This window comes from Seriola dumerili, unplaced genomic scaffold (genome assembly GCF_002260705.1).
Source record: "Seriola dumerili isolate Sdu_G_001 unplaced genomic scaffold, Sdu_1.0 BDQW01000035.1, whole genome shotgun sequence".
NCBI lineage: Eukaryota > Metazoa > Chordata > Actinopteri > Carangiformes > Carangidae > Seriola > Seriola dumerili.
In genome coordinates, this window is record NW_019174290.1 from 1,541,175 (window position 1) to 1,557,906 (window position 16,732).

The 16,732-nt window shown below is 41.8% G+C and overlaps 1 protein-coding gene across 1 annotated transcript; it reads left to right on the forward strand.

Annotated features, from left to right (window-relative positions):
* Positions 1–418: 418 nt before the first annotated feature.
* On the forward strand, positions 419–10,388 carry LOC111216706 (beta-1,3-N-acetylglucosaminyltransferase lunatic fringe-like). The gene is made up of 8 exons (XM_022738326.1): positions 419–907; positions 4,945–4,993; positions 5,477–5,579; positions 5,673–5,826; positions 6,104–6,189; positions 6,286–6,445; positions 6,576–6,661; positions 8,257–10,388. The coding sequence occupies exons 1-8, from the start codon at positions 539–541 to the stop codon at positions 8,321–8,323; spliced, it is 1,074 nt and encodes a 357-aa protein (XP_022594047.1). The 5' UTR covers positions 419–538; the 3' UTR covers positions 8,324–10,388.
* Positions 10,389–16,732: the final 6,344 nt, after the last annotated feature.

Genomic DNA, 16,732 nt, shown 5'->3' on the forward strand with positions numbered 1-16,732 from the left:
GGAATATCTTTTGGAAGAATGCAGGTCATGCGTCATCCGTCCATGATATTCAACAGAGCTTTATTGTCATCGTCTATGGCAACAAAATTGCAGGTGCATCATTTAGAGATCACTTTAGAGAGATCACCTGATGCACTGCATGTTAATACAGGACCACAGCACCTAAAGTAGCAGGATGATCCACCACCGCAACTAGTTTCTTTAAGTTGAAAGAGAAAGTGAAGCCCCCCCCCAAAAAAAAAAAGTCAGTGTCTCAAACTGCCATGTGGAGATCCACATGGCCGCCTCTTTGCTGATTAACCCCGCCCACACTAAGCGCTAAAACCGGCTATTGGATCAACGCCGGCCCGTCCCGCCCACCGGTGGAGTTTATAACTTCAGTGTAAAATAAGGCAGCGAGTCAAAGAGTGGGAGGTCACCCACGAGAAGTGGCTGTAACACAGTTATGACTTGTGTCTGCAGAGGGGAAATGTTGTGAACTGGAGGGAACAGTTTTCTTGTCAATGAACGAAGCTGTAAAACCGTCCTCACAGTCACAATGTGGAAACCCACCGGGGAATCAAAAAGCACCTTCACCTCAGCGGCGGGACCCCGCGCCGCTGCCGCCGCGGTCACCTGTCTGCTCGTGACCGGGATGCTCGTCGTCACTGTCGGACACCCGGGCAGCGGAGACCCGGAGGAGCTTCCAGCCGCAGCGGCGAGCGGAAAAGTTTTCTCGGCGTACTTCAGGAGACTGACCCGGGAGAGGAGAGCGATAAGCGGCCCCCTGCGGAGCAGCGCTCCCCCGGGACCTGTGGAGCATCTCACCCCCTCTGACGTGTTCATAGCGGTGAAGACAACGGGGAGGTATCACCGGCAGAGACTGGAGCTGCTGCTGGACACCTGGATCTCCAGAAACATGCAACAGGTGAGCCAAGGCGTGTTGTGGGATACTTGGTGACTGTCACTGGAAGAATAAGCAAAATTTCTTACAAGACAACGTGAGAGATTAAACAGGCCTAAAGTTGTTAATTGAGTCTGAACTTAATGATAAATAAACAAAAAGATGATTTGAACATGACTTTTGCAGCTGTTAGAAACCTGAAGAGACATACACTACGGCACGCTTCATTCTGGGGTCTAAACCATTCAGACAGTGAACAATCATGAGCCTTTATAATATGTTATTTTGTGCAACTCCTGATGACACAATGGGATAAAAAAAACAGGCTACCAGATGGTTCACTGAGATCGAGTGTTAATGTGATTTATCAGGTGGTGAAGGGTCACATGAAGGAAAGCTTGTCTGCTACTCAGTATTTCACGCCAGACCTGTGCTGATCATTTAGGATCAGAGCTCAAAGTCACATTATCCAGCCTCATGCAAAGTATTATCCTGTGTTAAGAGTTCCTATGTAAGGGAGGTGGCATCCTAAATGTTTCCTTCATCTCCTACTGCAATTGCAAGTAAGTTGTAAACCCCCTGTAATGTGACTGGGTCCAGTGGCTCTTTGATCCAGCCAGCCAGTGCATTGTAAAACAGAGATAGAGGCCTTTGTAATGTATGAGATGGGAGATCTGAGGGTTAACAGGCCGACCACGCTGCTGCTAACATGTTGACATAACACAAGCAGGGGACATGAAGAGGAAAGACTATACTGTAGGGCTGTAGATGGATGAATGAACCCTGGATTTCATCAAGTTGACTCAGTGAGATGCATGCAGATTTACTCCAAGACAAAAACAATTTTTCAGTTGTAGTTCAGACTGGCATCGCCGTGCAGAGACGTGCCGTGCTCTGCATCATAAAACAGCTTCAAACATCATATGAACTGACATGCCAGGGCTTTGAACTCATAGAAGTTGAATTTCAAAGTGATTTGTGGTCTGTTTCAGAGGTGAAAGTGACAAATTTGTTTGAAATTGAATTGAATTTCCACTTCCTTAAACTTTCTGCTTCTTCTCCACTACATGAAATCTTTTATCCCCCCCACCAGATTTATTTGACGATGGTAGCTACTTTGCAGATGATCATTTTTGCTCATATTTCAGTTTTAGAGCCTGAGGTGATGTCTTCAAATATCCTTTTTCATCCAGCCAACAGCCCAAACCCCAAAGATACTCAGTGTGCCATCAGAGAAGAGTGAGAAAACAGAAAATGTTCATGTTTCTGAAGCTGGAAACAGTGAATTTTTTGCTTGAAAAATTCCCTACTAGATTATCTAAATTGTTGCTGGTTCATTTTCAATTAACTGAGTAATCATTGCAACTCTAAACCTGAATTCTTCTTCCACCGCTGATCATGTTGGAAACCATCGTTTCCAGGTGGAGTCCTGAGATTTAACATGACTACTGGAGATGAAAAGGGAGATGTTGGTGCAGGGAGAGTTTCGGTCGTACAGCCTCACAGATAAATATTTGAGATCAAAGCAGATGGAGAGACAGCTTTTTGGTCTGAATCACAGTGGTGGGTGAGTCAAAGATGAATTTGTTGCTATAAAACACATGGGACTGTGGTAAACTGCACCCAGCGTCTTCAAAGCTCCTAATCGAATGCAGACGTGACTGTGGATCGCTCGGCGGTCGTTCTGATTTCCATTTAAACCTCAGTGTTTGAGGAAGGACTCATTCAAGTCTCATCTCATGCTGCACCCAGACTGTTGCCATGTAAATACAGCTTAAATGTAGGGGAAATCAGCTGGTGTGTGTGTGTGTGTGTGTGTGTGTGTGTGTGACGCATTCCTGCATCTGCTCTCACGGTCAGGTGTGTGTAATTCTACCTGTTTCCCAGACACACCTCTATACTGTAAGACTGCTGAGTAATGGAAATACAGCAACACACACACATTCTCACAGTGTTACCTTCACACACACACAGATGCCCTGGGAACTCACCAGATTTCTCATGGGAAGTTAAAAATGTGTCTGATCACAAGAGTAAACATGCGCGCGCGCTCTCTCACACACACACACACACACACACACACACACACACACACACACACACACACACACACACACACACCCCACATCACTTTCTTCTGCTCGGTGGTGGTTGTTGTTGCTGCTGTTTCTGTGTTGTAAAGTTCAAACTGGCGACCCACCCCCCCACCCCACCACCTCTCAAAACCACATTTTCCCTCCCTGTCCTTCCCCCCACTGCCCTCCCAGCTCCCAGCTTAGCATACACTGGTGTCACAGACACACACACTCAAACATTCATGCGCTGCAGAAGCTGACTGCTCTCAAGAGGCTTAAGAGGCTCAGAGTGGGAAAAAAAAGACGACTGACAAAAACTCACAGCTGGCTGGACTCTCCCCCTGTGTTTTCCAGTCTCTCTCTCTCTCTCTCTCTCTCTACCACAGGCAGCGATGTGATCACACAGTACTTGGACCAAAGATTTATTATTGAATTTGTGCTGCATGGCAAGTGAGTTGCAAAGTGGAAACCCTCTGAGCCTTGTCTTTTGACTGGAGCAGTGCATGCAGTGAAGTCAGAGAGTATCAGAGCTTTTTTTTTTTTTTTGCTCTGATCTTTCTGCACCACAACATTTGGATTTGAAATGAAACAAAGACTTTGACTTCAAAGTGCTGACTTTTTGCTGTAACTTCAGTGCGCTTACGACCACATCAGATGAACAGTGCAGGATGTATGGATGTTTTAGGGGGACAGAAAGTGAAAAGACAAGTTAACACAAACTTAGAATTAAGTCATTATTTTTATTACTTGCTGTTGAGTCTTTTACACTCAGTTAATGTCTGAAGGCTACAAGACACAAACATCAGCGGACCGTCCCTGATGATGCTCTGCCAGACCTGGACCGCAGCAGCATATCGTCGAAAAAGTCGAACGTTGCTGCGTCTGCGACTGAAAGTGAAAGGCGTGGACTCAAATGAAGCCATTGTTTTAACAGCACTTAAACAACTATATTTCATTGAGAAGCAGGACTGAACTAAATATTTAAATATAGTGATAGAAATTCTGTGGAAACAACAAATCCACATAAACTAGATGTCTAAAAAACCCTTCACTTTTCAGCCAAATTTAGCCCAGTGTCAAGCAAGAAGTCCAGGGTGTTTTCAGCCATGATGGTGACGTGGTCTACACTGACATCTCTTTACAGTTTTCGGGCCGCTTTACATGAAATCTATTGCAAACCTTCATGCCCCCCTCAGGAAGAATTGTAACAACTTTGGTGATTAAATTTTCATCCAGCGCAATCATCAGGTCACAGCTTGTCCCAAATTTGGTTTATGACTAAGTACGAGCAAAACTAATGAAATTCCCATCATGCCCTAGCCGTACTTTGTGTCACTGTTCGGCCACAGAATCTCTTTGGATACGCCGTCAGGTGAGGATCATTGTCCTGCTGCATTAAGCTAAAATTGGGGGACTGTGTGTAAGAAAAAAAAAGACTACAAGCCCTACACTGCTCACTCAGTATAGATGTAAACAGCCTCACGTTAAAGCTGAAAGTCAGCACTTTAACCTGTCTGTCATTGTCTCGTTTCAAATCTATTGTCCTGGAGTTCAGAGCCGAAACAACAGACTATTTACAGACTGCTCCGTATGTGCACCCAGGGTGTGTGTTTACTTCCTGTGGAAAGTTATGGGGTCTACGCAGCTTCCTGAGCGCGCAGTGACCCTCAACCCCGTCACTTATCACACAAACACACACACACACACACACACACCTACAGGGTTATGACCAGCTGCTCTGTTGCTGATAGACTGGGGGCTTACCTTTTGTTCTGGCCTTCATCCAGGATCAGCAGTGCTTGTTGCCGCCATGTGCCGTGTATCACCGAGGAAGCAGGTGGAGCCTCACCTGAGATTATAAACAAACACCCATGAACAATGATGGTGGAGCAGCAGGAGCGTCTGTGTGATGGTGTTTTTGTTTCCCTGCTGGTCAGTGAAAAGTGCCTGGAATAACATGAAGGTTTTGTTTCTTTTTTTCCACAGACGTACGTGTTCACTGATGGAGAGGACAAGGACCTGAGGAAAAGGATGGGTGAGTGCGCACACACACACACACACACACACACACACACACACACACACACACACACACACACACACACACACACACACACACACACACACACACACGCCGAGCAGTTTCGCTGAGTAGCAGCAGTGTTATCTGCAGTGCGAGAGGCAGGAAAGCAGGAACCAGGCTGCTGACTGTGCAATATTATGTTTCCATGAAGTGCAGGAAGTCACTTCAGTTTAATCAACAAGCCTTTCCTCATCTTACTCATGGAATTGTTTTACTTTCAATGAGGTATTCTTTTCACTATCAGACACATTGTACGAGTCAGTGCGGAAAAATGTGCAACTATGAAATTTATTGTTTCCTGATTATTTGTTTTCATGCAGTCGTGTTATAAAGGAATCCAAACAGCTTCCTTGCTTCTGAACAAATCATTTTCTCTTTCTTTTCATACAATTACTGTGTCATGACTGGTCATTTCTGTCTGTTATTGATCACCAGGAGCTCACCTGATCAACACCAACTGTTCAGCGGCCCACAATCGTCAGGCCCTCTCCTGTAAAATGGCTCTGGAGTACGACGCTTTTATTAACTCTGGCAAGAAGTAAGACACAGTCCACACAAACAGTAACCCACGTACACTGCCTTCAACATACTCAGAGAGCATTTTACTAACGCTACGCATCGTGTGTCGCAGGTGGTTCTGTCACGTCGATGACGATAACTACGTGAACGTCGACTCCCTCCTGAAGCTCTTGTCTCAGTACAGTCACGCCCAGGACGTTTACCTCGGCCGGCCCAGCCTCGAACGACCGATAGAGGCTACGGAGAAGCTCGGCACCGCTGAAATGGTAACTCCATATGATTATCCTCGCAACTACCCAGACTGCTTAAGATCTAAATCTGCCGATCGGGGTTCTCAGCCTCTGCCCTTGTTCCATAACTGAAACATGCTACATGTCTTGAAACCTAAGAAGTGATCAAAGAAACATCAGCTGTGGTTTCCTCCTGACCTCAGATACCCACAGATCTATATTGACTCTAAACTGACTGAGAGCACTGGTGCCAAGGCTGATGCACAACATACACTTTTATTTACGTGGGTGTACGTGCGCCTTTGTTTTGCAGAAGCAGGTGCGTTTCTGGTTCGCCACAGGAGGAGCAGGCTTCTGTCTGAGCCGCGGCCTCGCTCTCAAGATGAAACCCTGGGCGAGGTAAACTCTCATTTAGATGAATTATGTTTTACTTCTTTCTACAGTATATAATCAAATCTCACCTCCCTCACGCTCTCTGCTCCTCCCTCTGGCCAGCGATGGCACTTTCATGGTGACAGCTGAGCACATTCGCCTCCCCGACGACTGCACCGTCGGTTACATCGTGGAGGCGCTGCTCGGTGTGAGCCTCATCCGCTCGGCTTTGTTCCACTCCCACCTGGAGAACCTGGGGCTGGTGTCTGACATACACAACCAGGTACACACACACACACACACACACACACACATTGATATACAGACATAACACCACAGCAATTATCTCTCTGCCACTACAGATATTAAAAATCTTCTAAGCAACATTGCACTTGTTTATTTTTTCCTGTCAGGTGACTCTCAGCTACGGCACTGTGGAAAACAGCAGAAACACTGTCAACGTGAATGGCCCATTCTCAGTGAATGAAGATCCTACAAGGTAAAATAAGAGTGTGTTGACACTGCATGACGATGTGTAGAGTCAGGCCATTTTGTTGCTTTATTATGTAGTAAGGAACATAATACAAAGAATGTTGAATATCCGCAGAAGGGAAATGGGCTTAACCAAAGCTACTGTGACGGACGCACACACACACACACACACACACACACACACACACACACACACACACACACACACACACACACACACACAAAATACATCACTGACTCTGAGGAGTATCTGGAGTCCTTGTTTATTTTCCTCTGTGGTTAATGGACTATAATTATTATATTAAAATAGTACAGAACCAATTTTTATCTTGATCTAAAGATGCGAAGTTTAAAAAGTCATCAAACTCGATACGGCAGCACCAGAGATGTCATCTTTCTTTTTTACTCCAACCATTCTTATTCCTTCCAAAACATTACCCACAATGCAATTTGACCACCACTGACTGCCATTACTTGAGGCAATTTATCAGACCCAGTGAAGCCCCCTCTGGAGCCTCAAAAGGCTTAATAGAACATTTTACATATTTAGTGGTAAGACCTGTGTACAGACTTGATGTGTAAAATCAGTTCCTCTTCGAGACTCAGCAGTTTTTTTTAACAGTTTGTTTGACAGCTTTGGATTGATTATGATATTCTTATTCTCTATTGGTGATTTTTGTTAGAGACTAGATTGTGTTTCCGTTTAATTAGGAAAGCTAAAACCCCATTTGGGGACTTTATCTTTATTCTCCTCTCTTGTGTGCCACTTTTATTTTGACTCTTTGGATCAAATGTTACATGCTAATGAAAAATAAAAGGTGAAAGTTTGATGTAGCCTGTGAATGCAGACCCGCAGGCCTGGGGTCTTTCCGAAAGAAGCAGTCTGTGAAGCTCAGTGTAACACAAAAGGTCGCCTTCACTGTGAATATTTACAGTACAGAGGCTATAAAACTTCACTGAGAGGAACAGCATTCACGCCGACATTACAGGCCAACAAAACAACACAAGGGATAAAACACAAAGTGATCTTATCGTAGCTCTTCCTGACATTAAGGGGATTTTTCTTTCTTTGTCCCCCTTCTCTTCTTCATCCTCTGGTCAGTAATTGTATCATTGTGTACTGAATTGGGCTAATTGTCATTATTGTATAACGTAAACAGACACTGATGGCAGTGTGCCTACAGGGTGGGAGGGAGGGCTGCAGATAATGAAATAAGTTTGCTGACCTACTTGTGGATGGGTTCATGGAAAAGAAACACTCAGTACATACAGTATATTGTGTGTATATATATATATATATATATTTAACACATTGCTACAGCTGCTCAGTCTGTTTCAGGAAAAGTGTTAGTCTTTAGTCGTGTACTACAATTCCTCTTTATGTAAGCGCTTCGGATTTGTATGTTTTACTACTATGACAAGTTTCCTGGCTTTGTTCATTGTGTGTGTGTGTGTGTGTGTGTGTGTGTGTGTGTGTGTGTGTGTGTGTGTGTGTGTGTGTGTGTGTGTGTGTGTGTGTCTAATTGTATTCACTGTTTTATTTTGAAATCCCCAGTTGGCGGCTTCCAGGCATTGTGACACTCATTTCCCTCTCTCTCTCAGGTTCAGGTCTGTCCATTGTCTGTTGTACCCAGACACTCCTTGGTGCCCCAGCCCCCAGCGACTTTAACAGCCTTCTCGAGACAAAGAGGGAGGGATGGACTGACGAGGAGAAAGAGTAAATGTCTGAAAGAAAAAAAAATATAAAGTGAACAAGCTGCCCTCCTCTTGACTCCTGGAGAATCTCCAAAACACTCCCACAGCTGTCTGAGCGGCAGACTGACTTTTTAGGAACAAGTACCACTGCATTAGTTTGACACCTGAACTCTGACCCTGTGAACCGTTAAATGGTGTCAAAAGGCCAAAAACTGCTACAAGAGAAGACTACGAAAAGTCAAAATCCATGAATGGATGAGAAATGGAGAAACTACTTTGTTATTCTTAGATCCTGAAGAAAGAACATGTAAAGTTTGGCCTGATGGTGGTGTGAGAGGAAAAGCCATGTGTAACAATGAACATCTCAGCTGCAAACACAGAGTTTAGCCTGTCACACCTGTCTCATCTTTCTTCTGTCTAATCCTGACATTCAGCTTCAGTTGTCCTCTCAGTTTCAGCTCCTGTTTGTTAGCTTCAGATGTGCTCTGGCTCAATTGTGCATCCAGCTTAATGCTAATGTTAGCATATGATATTAAGGCATAGAGGGTAACTCTGGTCCTATTGCAGCTTGTTTTTTTTTTTGTTTTTTTTTTTAATTTTTGGCCACCACAGCTACAACAAAGTCAGACGGGACAAGAAACATGAGCACAAACCCTTTTTTTTAACAGGGACTTAACAAGTAGGATAACATGTTAAGCTAGTGAGGTTTAGCTACCAGGCAGTGCTGTTACTTGTGGACAGAGCCAGGTTAGCAGTTTCCCCCTGTTCCCAGTCTTTGTCAGCTAATCAGCTGCTGGCTCCAGCTTCATGTTTACAGTACAGGCATGAGGTGTTTATCAGTCTCCTCATCTAAGCCTTGGCAAGAATTTGAAAAGGCCTACTTCTCAAAATGTTGAGTTAAAAAGAAGAAAAAAAATCAGATTATCTAAATCTGATTTGGAGGTAGAACTGAAAGTGAGCACATGTGAAATGTCGTAATAATCTTGACCAGGAAAGATGTGTGCAAGCGACTTTCTTAAGCAGAGAAGTTGGATCAAGAGCTTGAAGTTCTTCTCTGTTTTCTCCTTCAAGTAAGTTTGCTTAACCTTGCTATTTGTGTAAAACCTGTATGATCATCTCACCGCTCATGTTTCTAGCCCCAAGAGAATAGTTACTGATAGAAATGATGCACAGAACAGCTGAAATGAGACTGTTGTGATGAACTGAAATCATTCTTTACCTAAAGTGTTGAATAAGTGGTACATTCGATCACGTTGCTGTACTAGAGGAAAAGTCAGGGGATATAACCACAGTGACCAAATCATCCTCTTGAGACCAGAAACATTTCTACCAATTTCAGTGGTAATCCATCCAGTAAGTGCTGGACCCGCAAACAGACAGACAGCGATAAGACGACTGGTTCGAACGTCGGCAATCCCACTAAAAGACCTGTTGTTCCTCACACCCTCAAACATTTTACAGTGTCCCCTCTCCACTTCCTCGGCTGTGAAAGATCATTCTTTTGAAACTATGTGAATGTGTAACCTAGCTGCCCACCCTGCACCTCCTCATGCTCCAGTGTTGACCGGTTTGGATTCAGTGAATGTGACTGTTGCGGTTGGTGGATGAAGCGAAGCAATCAAAGACAGAAACACAGCGCAGGATCAATCATTCATCATAATGAAGCCAAAAAGAAAAAAAACACATTTTGATGATCTCATAGAATCCAGACTCCTTATCTGAAGTGTAATTTGATCAGAGTTCAGTATTACCCTCTCTCTGAAGTATGTTATCATGACAGTATGACTGAGCACTTTGCTGTTTAATTTCTGCTGTTTGCGAGTCATCGTTTGATAAAAGAAAATCAAAGGAATAGTTTGACATTTTGACGAATTTGCTTTCTTGCAGAGTTAGACAAAAAAAATCGATATCTCTCACATCTGTGCGCTAAATATGAAGCTAGCCCGCTCTGTCCAAAACAACTCCCTGTAAAACTATAAATACATGCTTTTTACACTTTTTTACAGATTAAACAAAAAAGATGTTGTTATTGTTATGTTATGTTATGTTAATTAGTGAGATTATTTTTTTTCTTTGGACAGAGCAAGGCTAGCAGTTTTCTCCCGTTTCCAATCTTTGTGATGAGCTAAGCTAAGCGGCTGCTGGTGGTAGCTTCATATTTACTGTACAGACATGAGGGTGGTATCAATGTTCTCATATAACTCTCCGCAGGAAAGCCAATAAAACGTCAAACCATTCCTTTAACAACTCTTTATGAACTAGTGAGGCCTCTCTTACAAAACATTCTTCAAAACACAGTATATATCACCCGTCTTTATCCGTTTAAATGGGTGGATTATGGTTGTAGATGATGTGAGACTGCTTTTGAAACGTTATAGCAGTGTAACAAAGATATTATCCCCTTTGAGGTTTTATTGAGAAATGACTCATGTTGGGTCGTCTTCTATCTTTCTGTGCATTGAAAGCAGTTCTTGTAACTGAATGAAAGTTATTAAGTTAAAATTCTGTCCCTTGTTAAGTGAATGTATATGATGAACCGTTGCTTCCGAAGCGTACGTGCTCTCTCCAGTATCTGGACTGTCTGTAGACATTATGGCTGAAGTTAATAAAAACAGTTTTTGGTCAATGTTTTTCTTTTTGTGTGAGACTGTATACTGGAATACTTTGGGGGATTTTAAATGGGGTTATAAAGGACACAGCATCGACCTTTCAACTCTGACCTTGTTTATGAGTTGTTGGGTTCCTGTCTGGAGACCCCACCCCCCACACCCTCCCTCTCCCTCTGCACCCAGAAGTCCACCAACAAACCCACCCACTCACAAACACACTGAAACAACAGTAGGCCCCTTATCTGATTGAGCCATACACAAGGCCCTGCAGAGATAAAGTCAGAACCAAAAGATTAGCGGACTGCATGCCACTGTGTGTGCGTGCGTTATGGCCTCTTTCCCAGTGGATACTCAAGAGAAGCTGGACTGAGAGGACCTTAGGGAGCACTCCGGCAAACGCTTGAACACACAGCAGTGAATTTGAGAAAATTGTTCTGATGTTTTACATGCTGCTGGGTGGACAGTGACACCTGCTGGCTGCATGTGTTACTGCAGCAAGCGAAGACTAAAATGTGAGTTTTGTTAAGTAGATGTGGTTCTCTGCTGCTTGCTCGTCCTGAAGCACCTGTTTGGTTTCTATATTCAACCGTCTCAAAATGTGATTATAATCGTTCAAAAAAAAAAAAAAAAGAAGGTATTTCAAAATTTTCCACTGGTCAGACATATTGTTAAAGTACAGAGGAAACAACAGGGGCAACAATGGAAATAAGCCCAGGAATTTATCATTCCATCCTTAATGAAGTTTGATGTTTTGTGTTTAATAAATATCTTTATCTCTAGATTATTGTCAATAAATCAAACCAAAAATTGAGGTGGCATGTGCGTTGTGCTATCCAGCATCCCCCTTCTCTACAATACATGAGCTTCAACTTCCATATTTCCACATGTCTTCTTTATCTGTTCTCAGTGGTCGATTTACAGTAAATCAAACAAAGTTTACCACCTGCCTTCTTTTCCCTAATGTTGTTTCTGCCTTTCAGAAGTAGGTTAGCACCGCTAGAAATAGCACGACAGGCATGATCACCTCTGTGAAAAGCTTTGCAGACTGACTCATGGTGCATAAGGAGAGCAACTCACAATCTGCAGAGTAACAGTAGGCGGCACGGTGTCAGTTGACTCTCTGCACAGGCTTGATCCTGATTTCACCGAGTAATTATTGGACTGAAGGTTAAGCTCGGTTTCAGTGTGTGCAGGTTTGATTGGAAATGACATCTAGAAAGCTCTGGTGACAGTTTGAAATTTTACACTGTAAAGTTATGCCAGATTTTTGTTCAGCTCCTGCTCAAACTTGAAAAAGGCTTGGTTACTTTTAAAGGACACACCAGACAACTCACTTTACTTTTCTTCCAGTTTTTGTTTTGATACTGAGTGGTAAGTAGTAGCCTGTCCTCCCATCGGAGGAAGCTCAACTGGAAGTGGTTTTCTGGCATCATCATCATCATCACAGCCCATTTGAGAACTAAGGACGTCTGTGCAGTCTCCTTTGTCCGTACATGAGGTCCTCCTTCTGTTGGCACCAGTCATTCAGTTTTCAGTGTGGATTCCTTTGAATGACAGTAAAAGACAAACACTTATGTTCAGACATGGTGGATCGCAGCTAATCACACACTTATACCAGCTGTCAGGACAGGTGCATGAATATCTGCTTCAGTTCAGTACTGTTGTGTATGAATTTACAGTATTAAATGACAAACCCCTACAAGATAATGTTCTAGTATACATTGTGTATTGTACTCAATACAATACTATACAAGCGAGATCAGGAGACAGAAAATAAGTTAATGAGATAAACCTGAATGTTTTTCTGGATGTAGGAAAATTCTATCAGCAACTGATTTTTTCTAATAACATGAGAGTGAGTTAATTGTTAAACTATATTTATCCTTGTCCTGCAAATGTTTGGATGTTTGGGACAAGGTACGGTTAGCTTAGCAAACACTAAGTTATCCGTTAGCTAGCTCGCTAGCTAGCTAGGTTAGCAAAGTGCACCCGAAAGTCACATTAACTCTAATATTAATGTGGATGTGAACTATCTCCCGTTCTCCGGTCAAAATACGTAGAGAAAACACACTAGCTGTTAGGGAGCATCATACACATTAAAACTGTAGGACGAGAAATAAACATTTACTTACCTAAAAAAAAACTGTATATCAGCATCTCTCCAGTTTGTTAGTGCCGAAGAATGAGCCATAATTACTGTGAACCGAAAATTCATTCAAACTAAACAACTATCAGCAAAACTGTCAGTGCAAAACTCCTCCTCCACCGACAAAATTTGAGAAAAATTATAAAAATTCAACACAACTGATTCAATATGATGCGCACACGTCCCAAACCCTCCTCCGGTGACCCCTCCCCCGGTGAACAACCTGCAGGCCTGCCTCGTCAGCTCATCAATCATTGCAGACCAGGCATGTCAATCAAACAGGCACGCCCCCAAAAATACCTGTTCAAGGCCTAATATCTAAATAATTAGATGATTATTTTCGGATGGACCACCAGGACACTGAACGAGAGGTGTATATTTAGTCCATCACACCGTAATGAGTTCTGGGATTTCATGAGAGAAGTTGGTGTTTTTTGAATGAGTGTAACCAGAGTTTTTTGGAGTCAGCTCCCAGCGGCCTTCGGTGGTATTGCACATTAAGGCACTTCCGCATTGGCTTCACTTTGCAGCCCCGGAGACTACGTCGATTTTTATAAACAGTCTATGGTTTGAACTCAGCACACACATCCACCGACACGTTTGTACAAACTGTAGGTTGAATGTTTAGGTGACAGGTTTGGTGTCCTGAACCTTGACTCTGTGTCTTTTTTTTTTTTTGATTTGTTCCTTTTTTTATTGAAAATATACTGAACAGTGTACATGGACATTGTAAACAGCTCATCAGAGCAAGCAGATATACAAACAAATATACAGTTTAACAAAAACTTAAAAGAAAAACAATATATGAGAAAAATAAAATTAAGTAAAATAAAATAAAAGTAAAAGAATAAAAAAAATTAAAATTGCCAGGGGGAAAATTAAAAGTTTATTCCAACGATAAATATAAGACTGTAAGCAAGCATTGTATGTCTTAATTGTTTTTCTGTTTGTACTTGTGGATATGGTGGATGCATATTTTTCAATTTCTATGGTTTAAAGCAGGAAAGAATGGTTTATTATTTGAGAATTTACACCTTGTCTGTGTGATTACTGTCAGGGAAAATGTGAAAATGAGCACAATGGGCAGTAACTTGCATCACAGAGAGACTTACTTTTGACTGCACTGTACTGCTGCACACACACCCCTCACAGATTATAAAGGTATGGATGTACAAGAGATCTTGTTTCTTGAATAATGTACTTGCACTAGTACATGCTGTCATTTGAATATAGAAAAGGTAAATACACAAACAGCTGATTCAGGAATGTACAATGTTTCTTAATCATACTGCAGTACCTTTCCACAAGCCAGGAAATGAATTTGAATGGGTTCCATATATTACTTTTGAGACTGACAACTTTATTGCAGGAGGATTAGAAGTACAGATGTAAAGCATACTGTATTTGACTGATTACCGTGACTGTGTTTACTGCTAAAGCTGTTTAACTCAAGGTGAAATGAATACATATGATTTTGTTTCCCTCTTCTAAAGAAACTTTACATCCAATAGCTGCTGTAAAACACATGGAACAGGTCGTAACAAGTTTAAAATATTACATTAAAAGCACTCATCATATAGTCAAGATTTATGTTTGTATTTTTCCCATTTTTTCACCATCAATCATCACTTGTTTTTATTTTTCTCTTGATAAAATGGTTATTGACATTAGGGAAGAAGTGGCAGTTTGAAATGATGATCACATCAATAATCCAAATGGATGGAAGTTGAGTCTGTAATGTGGGTTATAACAAGGGCACAAAATGAAGTGGCCGTGAAACTTACGCTCCATAAACGTCTCACCTTCACCGAAGATATTTCAGGGTTTATGTTCTAGTTTTCAGACTGAGGAAACAGTTTCTGAGTAGAGACAGTTTGTGCTTCCCATCTGCTCAATCGAAGCAATAAGAAAGAATCCACAGTCTTGATCAGTACGTTAAAGTTGCTTTAATTTCTTTTTTTTAAAACATTTATTCCAGGCTGAATGATATCATTACCACAGTTTTGACATGTACATCATTAATATCTTAGTTAAACCATCAGAAAATAAAAACAGCCATAGAAAACATTGCTTGTCTGTCACATCTGGACAGAGGTGTATTTGAAGTCCAGTAAATAACACACATACACACACACGTTGCTGAATTTTGAACGTGAGCAGGGCTTTTTTTTTTTCTCCTTCAGGTCATACCGTACCAGGTCGGGTAAATCCCACAAAGCAGAGCACAGGAATTCAAATACAACTTTCAGTCAGGTGTGCAGACTACACTGGAATAGTTTTATTAAAACATTGCAAGACAGAGAGTCATTCACCATTAATAAGAGAGGAAAAACGCTGCTCTTGCCTTTATTCTCCTACAAAACAGCTAGCTATTGTTTTATCTTTAAACTTTGATTTTTACAAGACAGAGAAAAATAAAAAAAACATGTTGTGATATGAAGAGTGTTGTAAGAGTTTAAAAACATTATGAAAGGCCATTAATCAGTGACTAGTCCCACAGATCTTAACGTTGTTTGCATCAATGGTGCAAAAAAAACACTGTAAAGTACTAGACCATAGGTAGCATTGTTACCATAACATGGACATTTTCTTTCTAGTAAAATCACACATGTAAGATTGTCTCGCTAATACGAGAAGTGGTCATTGATTAATAATAAAATATTAAAATGCTGTACAGGGATGGTGGTTGAAAGGTGTTTGAATGTTAGGGCTCTGCTCACTCAACTAACTATGAGATTCCAGGCTTCTCTGAAATGCAGCTACTACCTACTACATCACCCATAATGCAAATGGTTATCAGTGTGATGTCACAGCTGTGGGAGGGCGTGCAGCTACTACAGCTCTAGATGTGAATGTAAACAGGACAAAAGTAGGGAAAGTAGATGGATTTTATATGATACTGCAGTGTGTATTGAGCGTGTATGTGTCTGTACAGCGTGTGTGTGTGTGTGTGTGTGTGTGTGTTAACATGTGGGTGTGTGTGTGTGTGTATGAAGGCATGTGCAAAGTTTGTGTAGAAATGCTAGATAGGCTGGCCCTTGCTTGCAGCCAGTCAGACACACTGATCACCGTACTTACACACAGTAACACTGAGATAGAGCAATAGCCAATCACACTGCAGTGATGTCACACACACAGGTTCACGACTACAGTTTTTATACACTGTACACAGAGTTTTAGAGCGGGAGGAAAAACCACTGGCAGTGTTCCAGGCAGTGTGTTTTACTTCTCCATCTCGCAAAGTCACCTTGAAGAGAATTTGTGCTTGTGGGTAAGAAAGGAAAAAAAAAAAAAAAAAAAAAAAAAAAAAAAAAGACTCACTACTGGTGAATGAAGGTCGATCCAATGTCACCAGTTAACAAAATAAAAGCACAGGAAGAAAGAAACAACAGTAAAGAAGAAGAAACAGAATACTACAGTTGGTCACAGTATTACATCCCGAATGTCAGCTTATAATAAAACATAAAAAAAACACCCACTGTCCTTTATTCTGAAACACTTATGTAACATTATTTATCAGAGACGTGATTTTTTTCAGGTTCTGCGACACAACTTCCATTCAGTAATAATGGAACGCCGTTCTTTTTTTTTTTTTTTTTTTTTTTTTTTTTTTACTGATTTTTATATT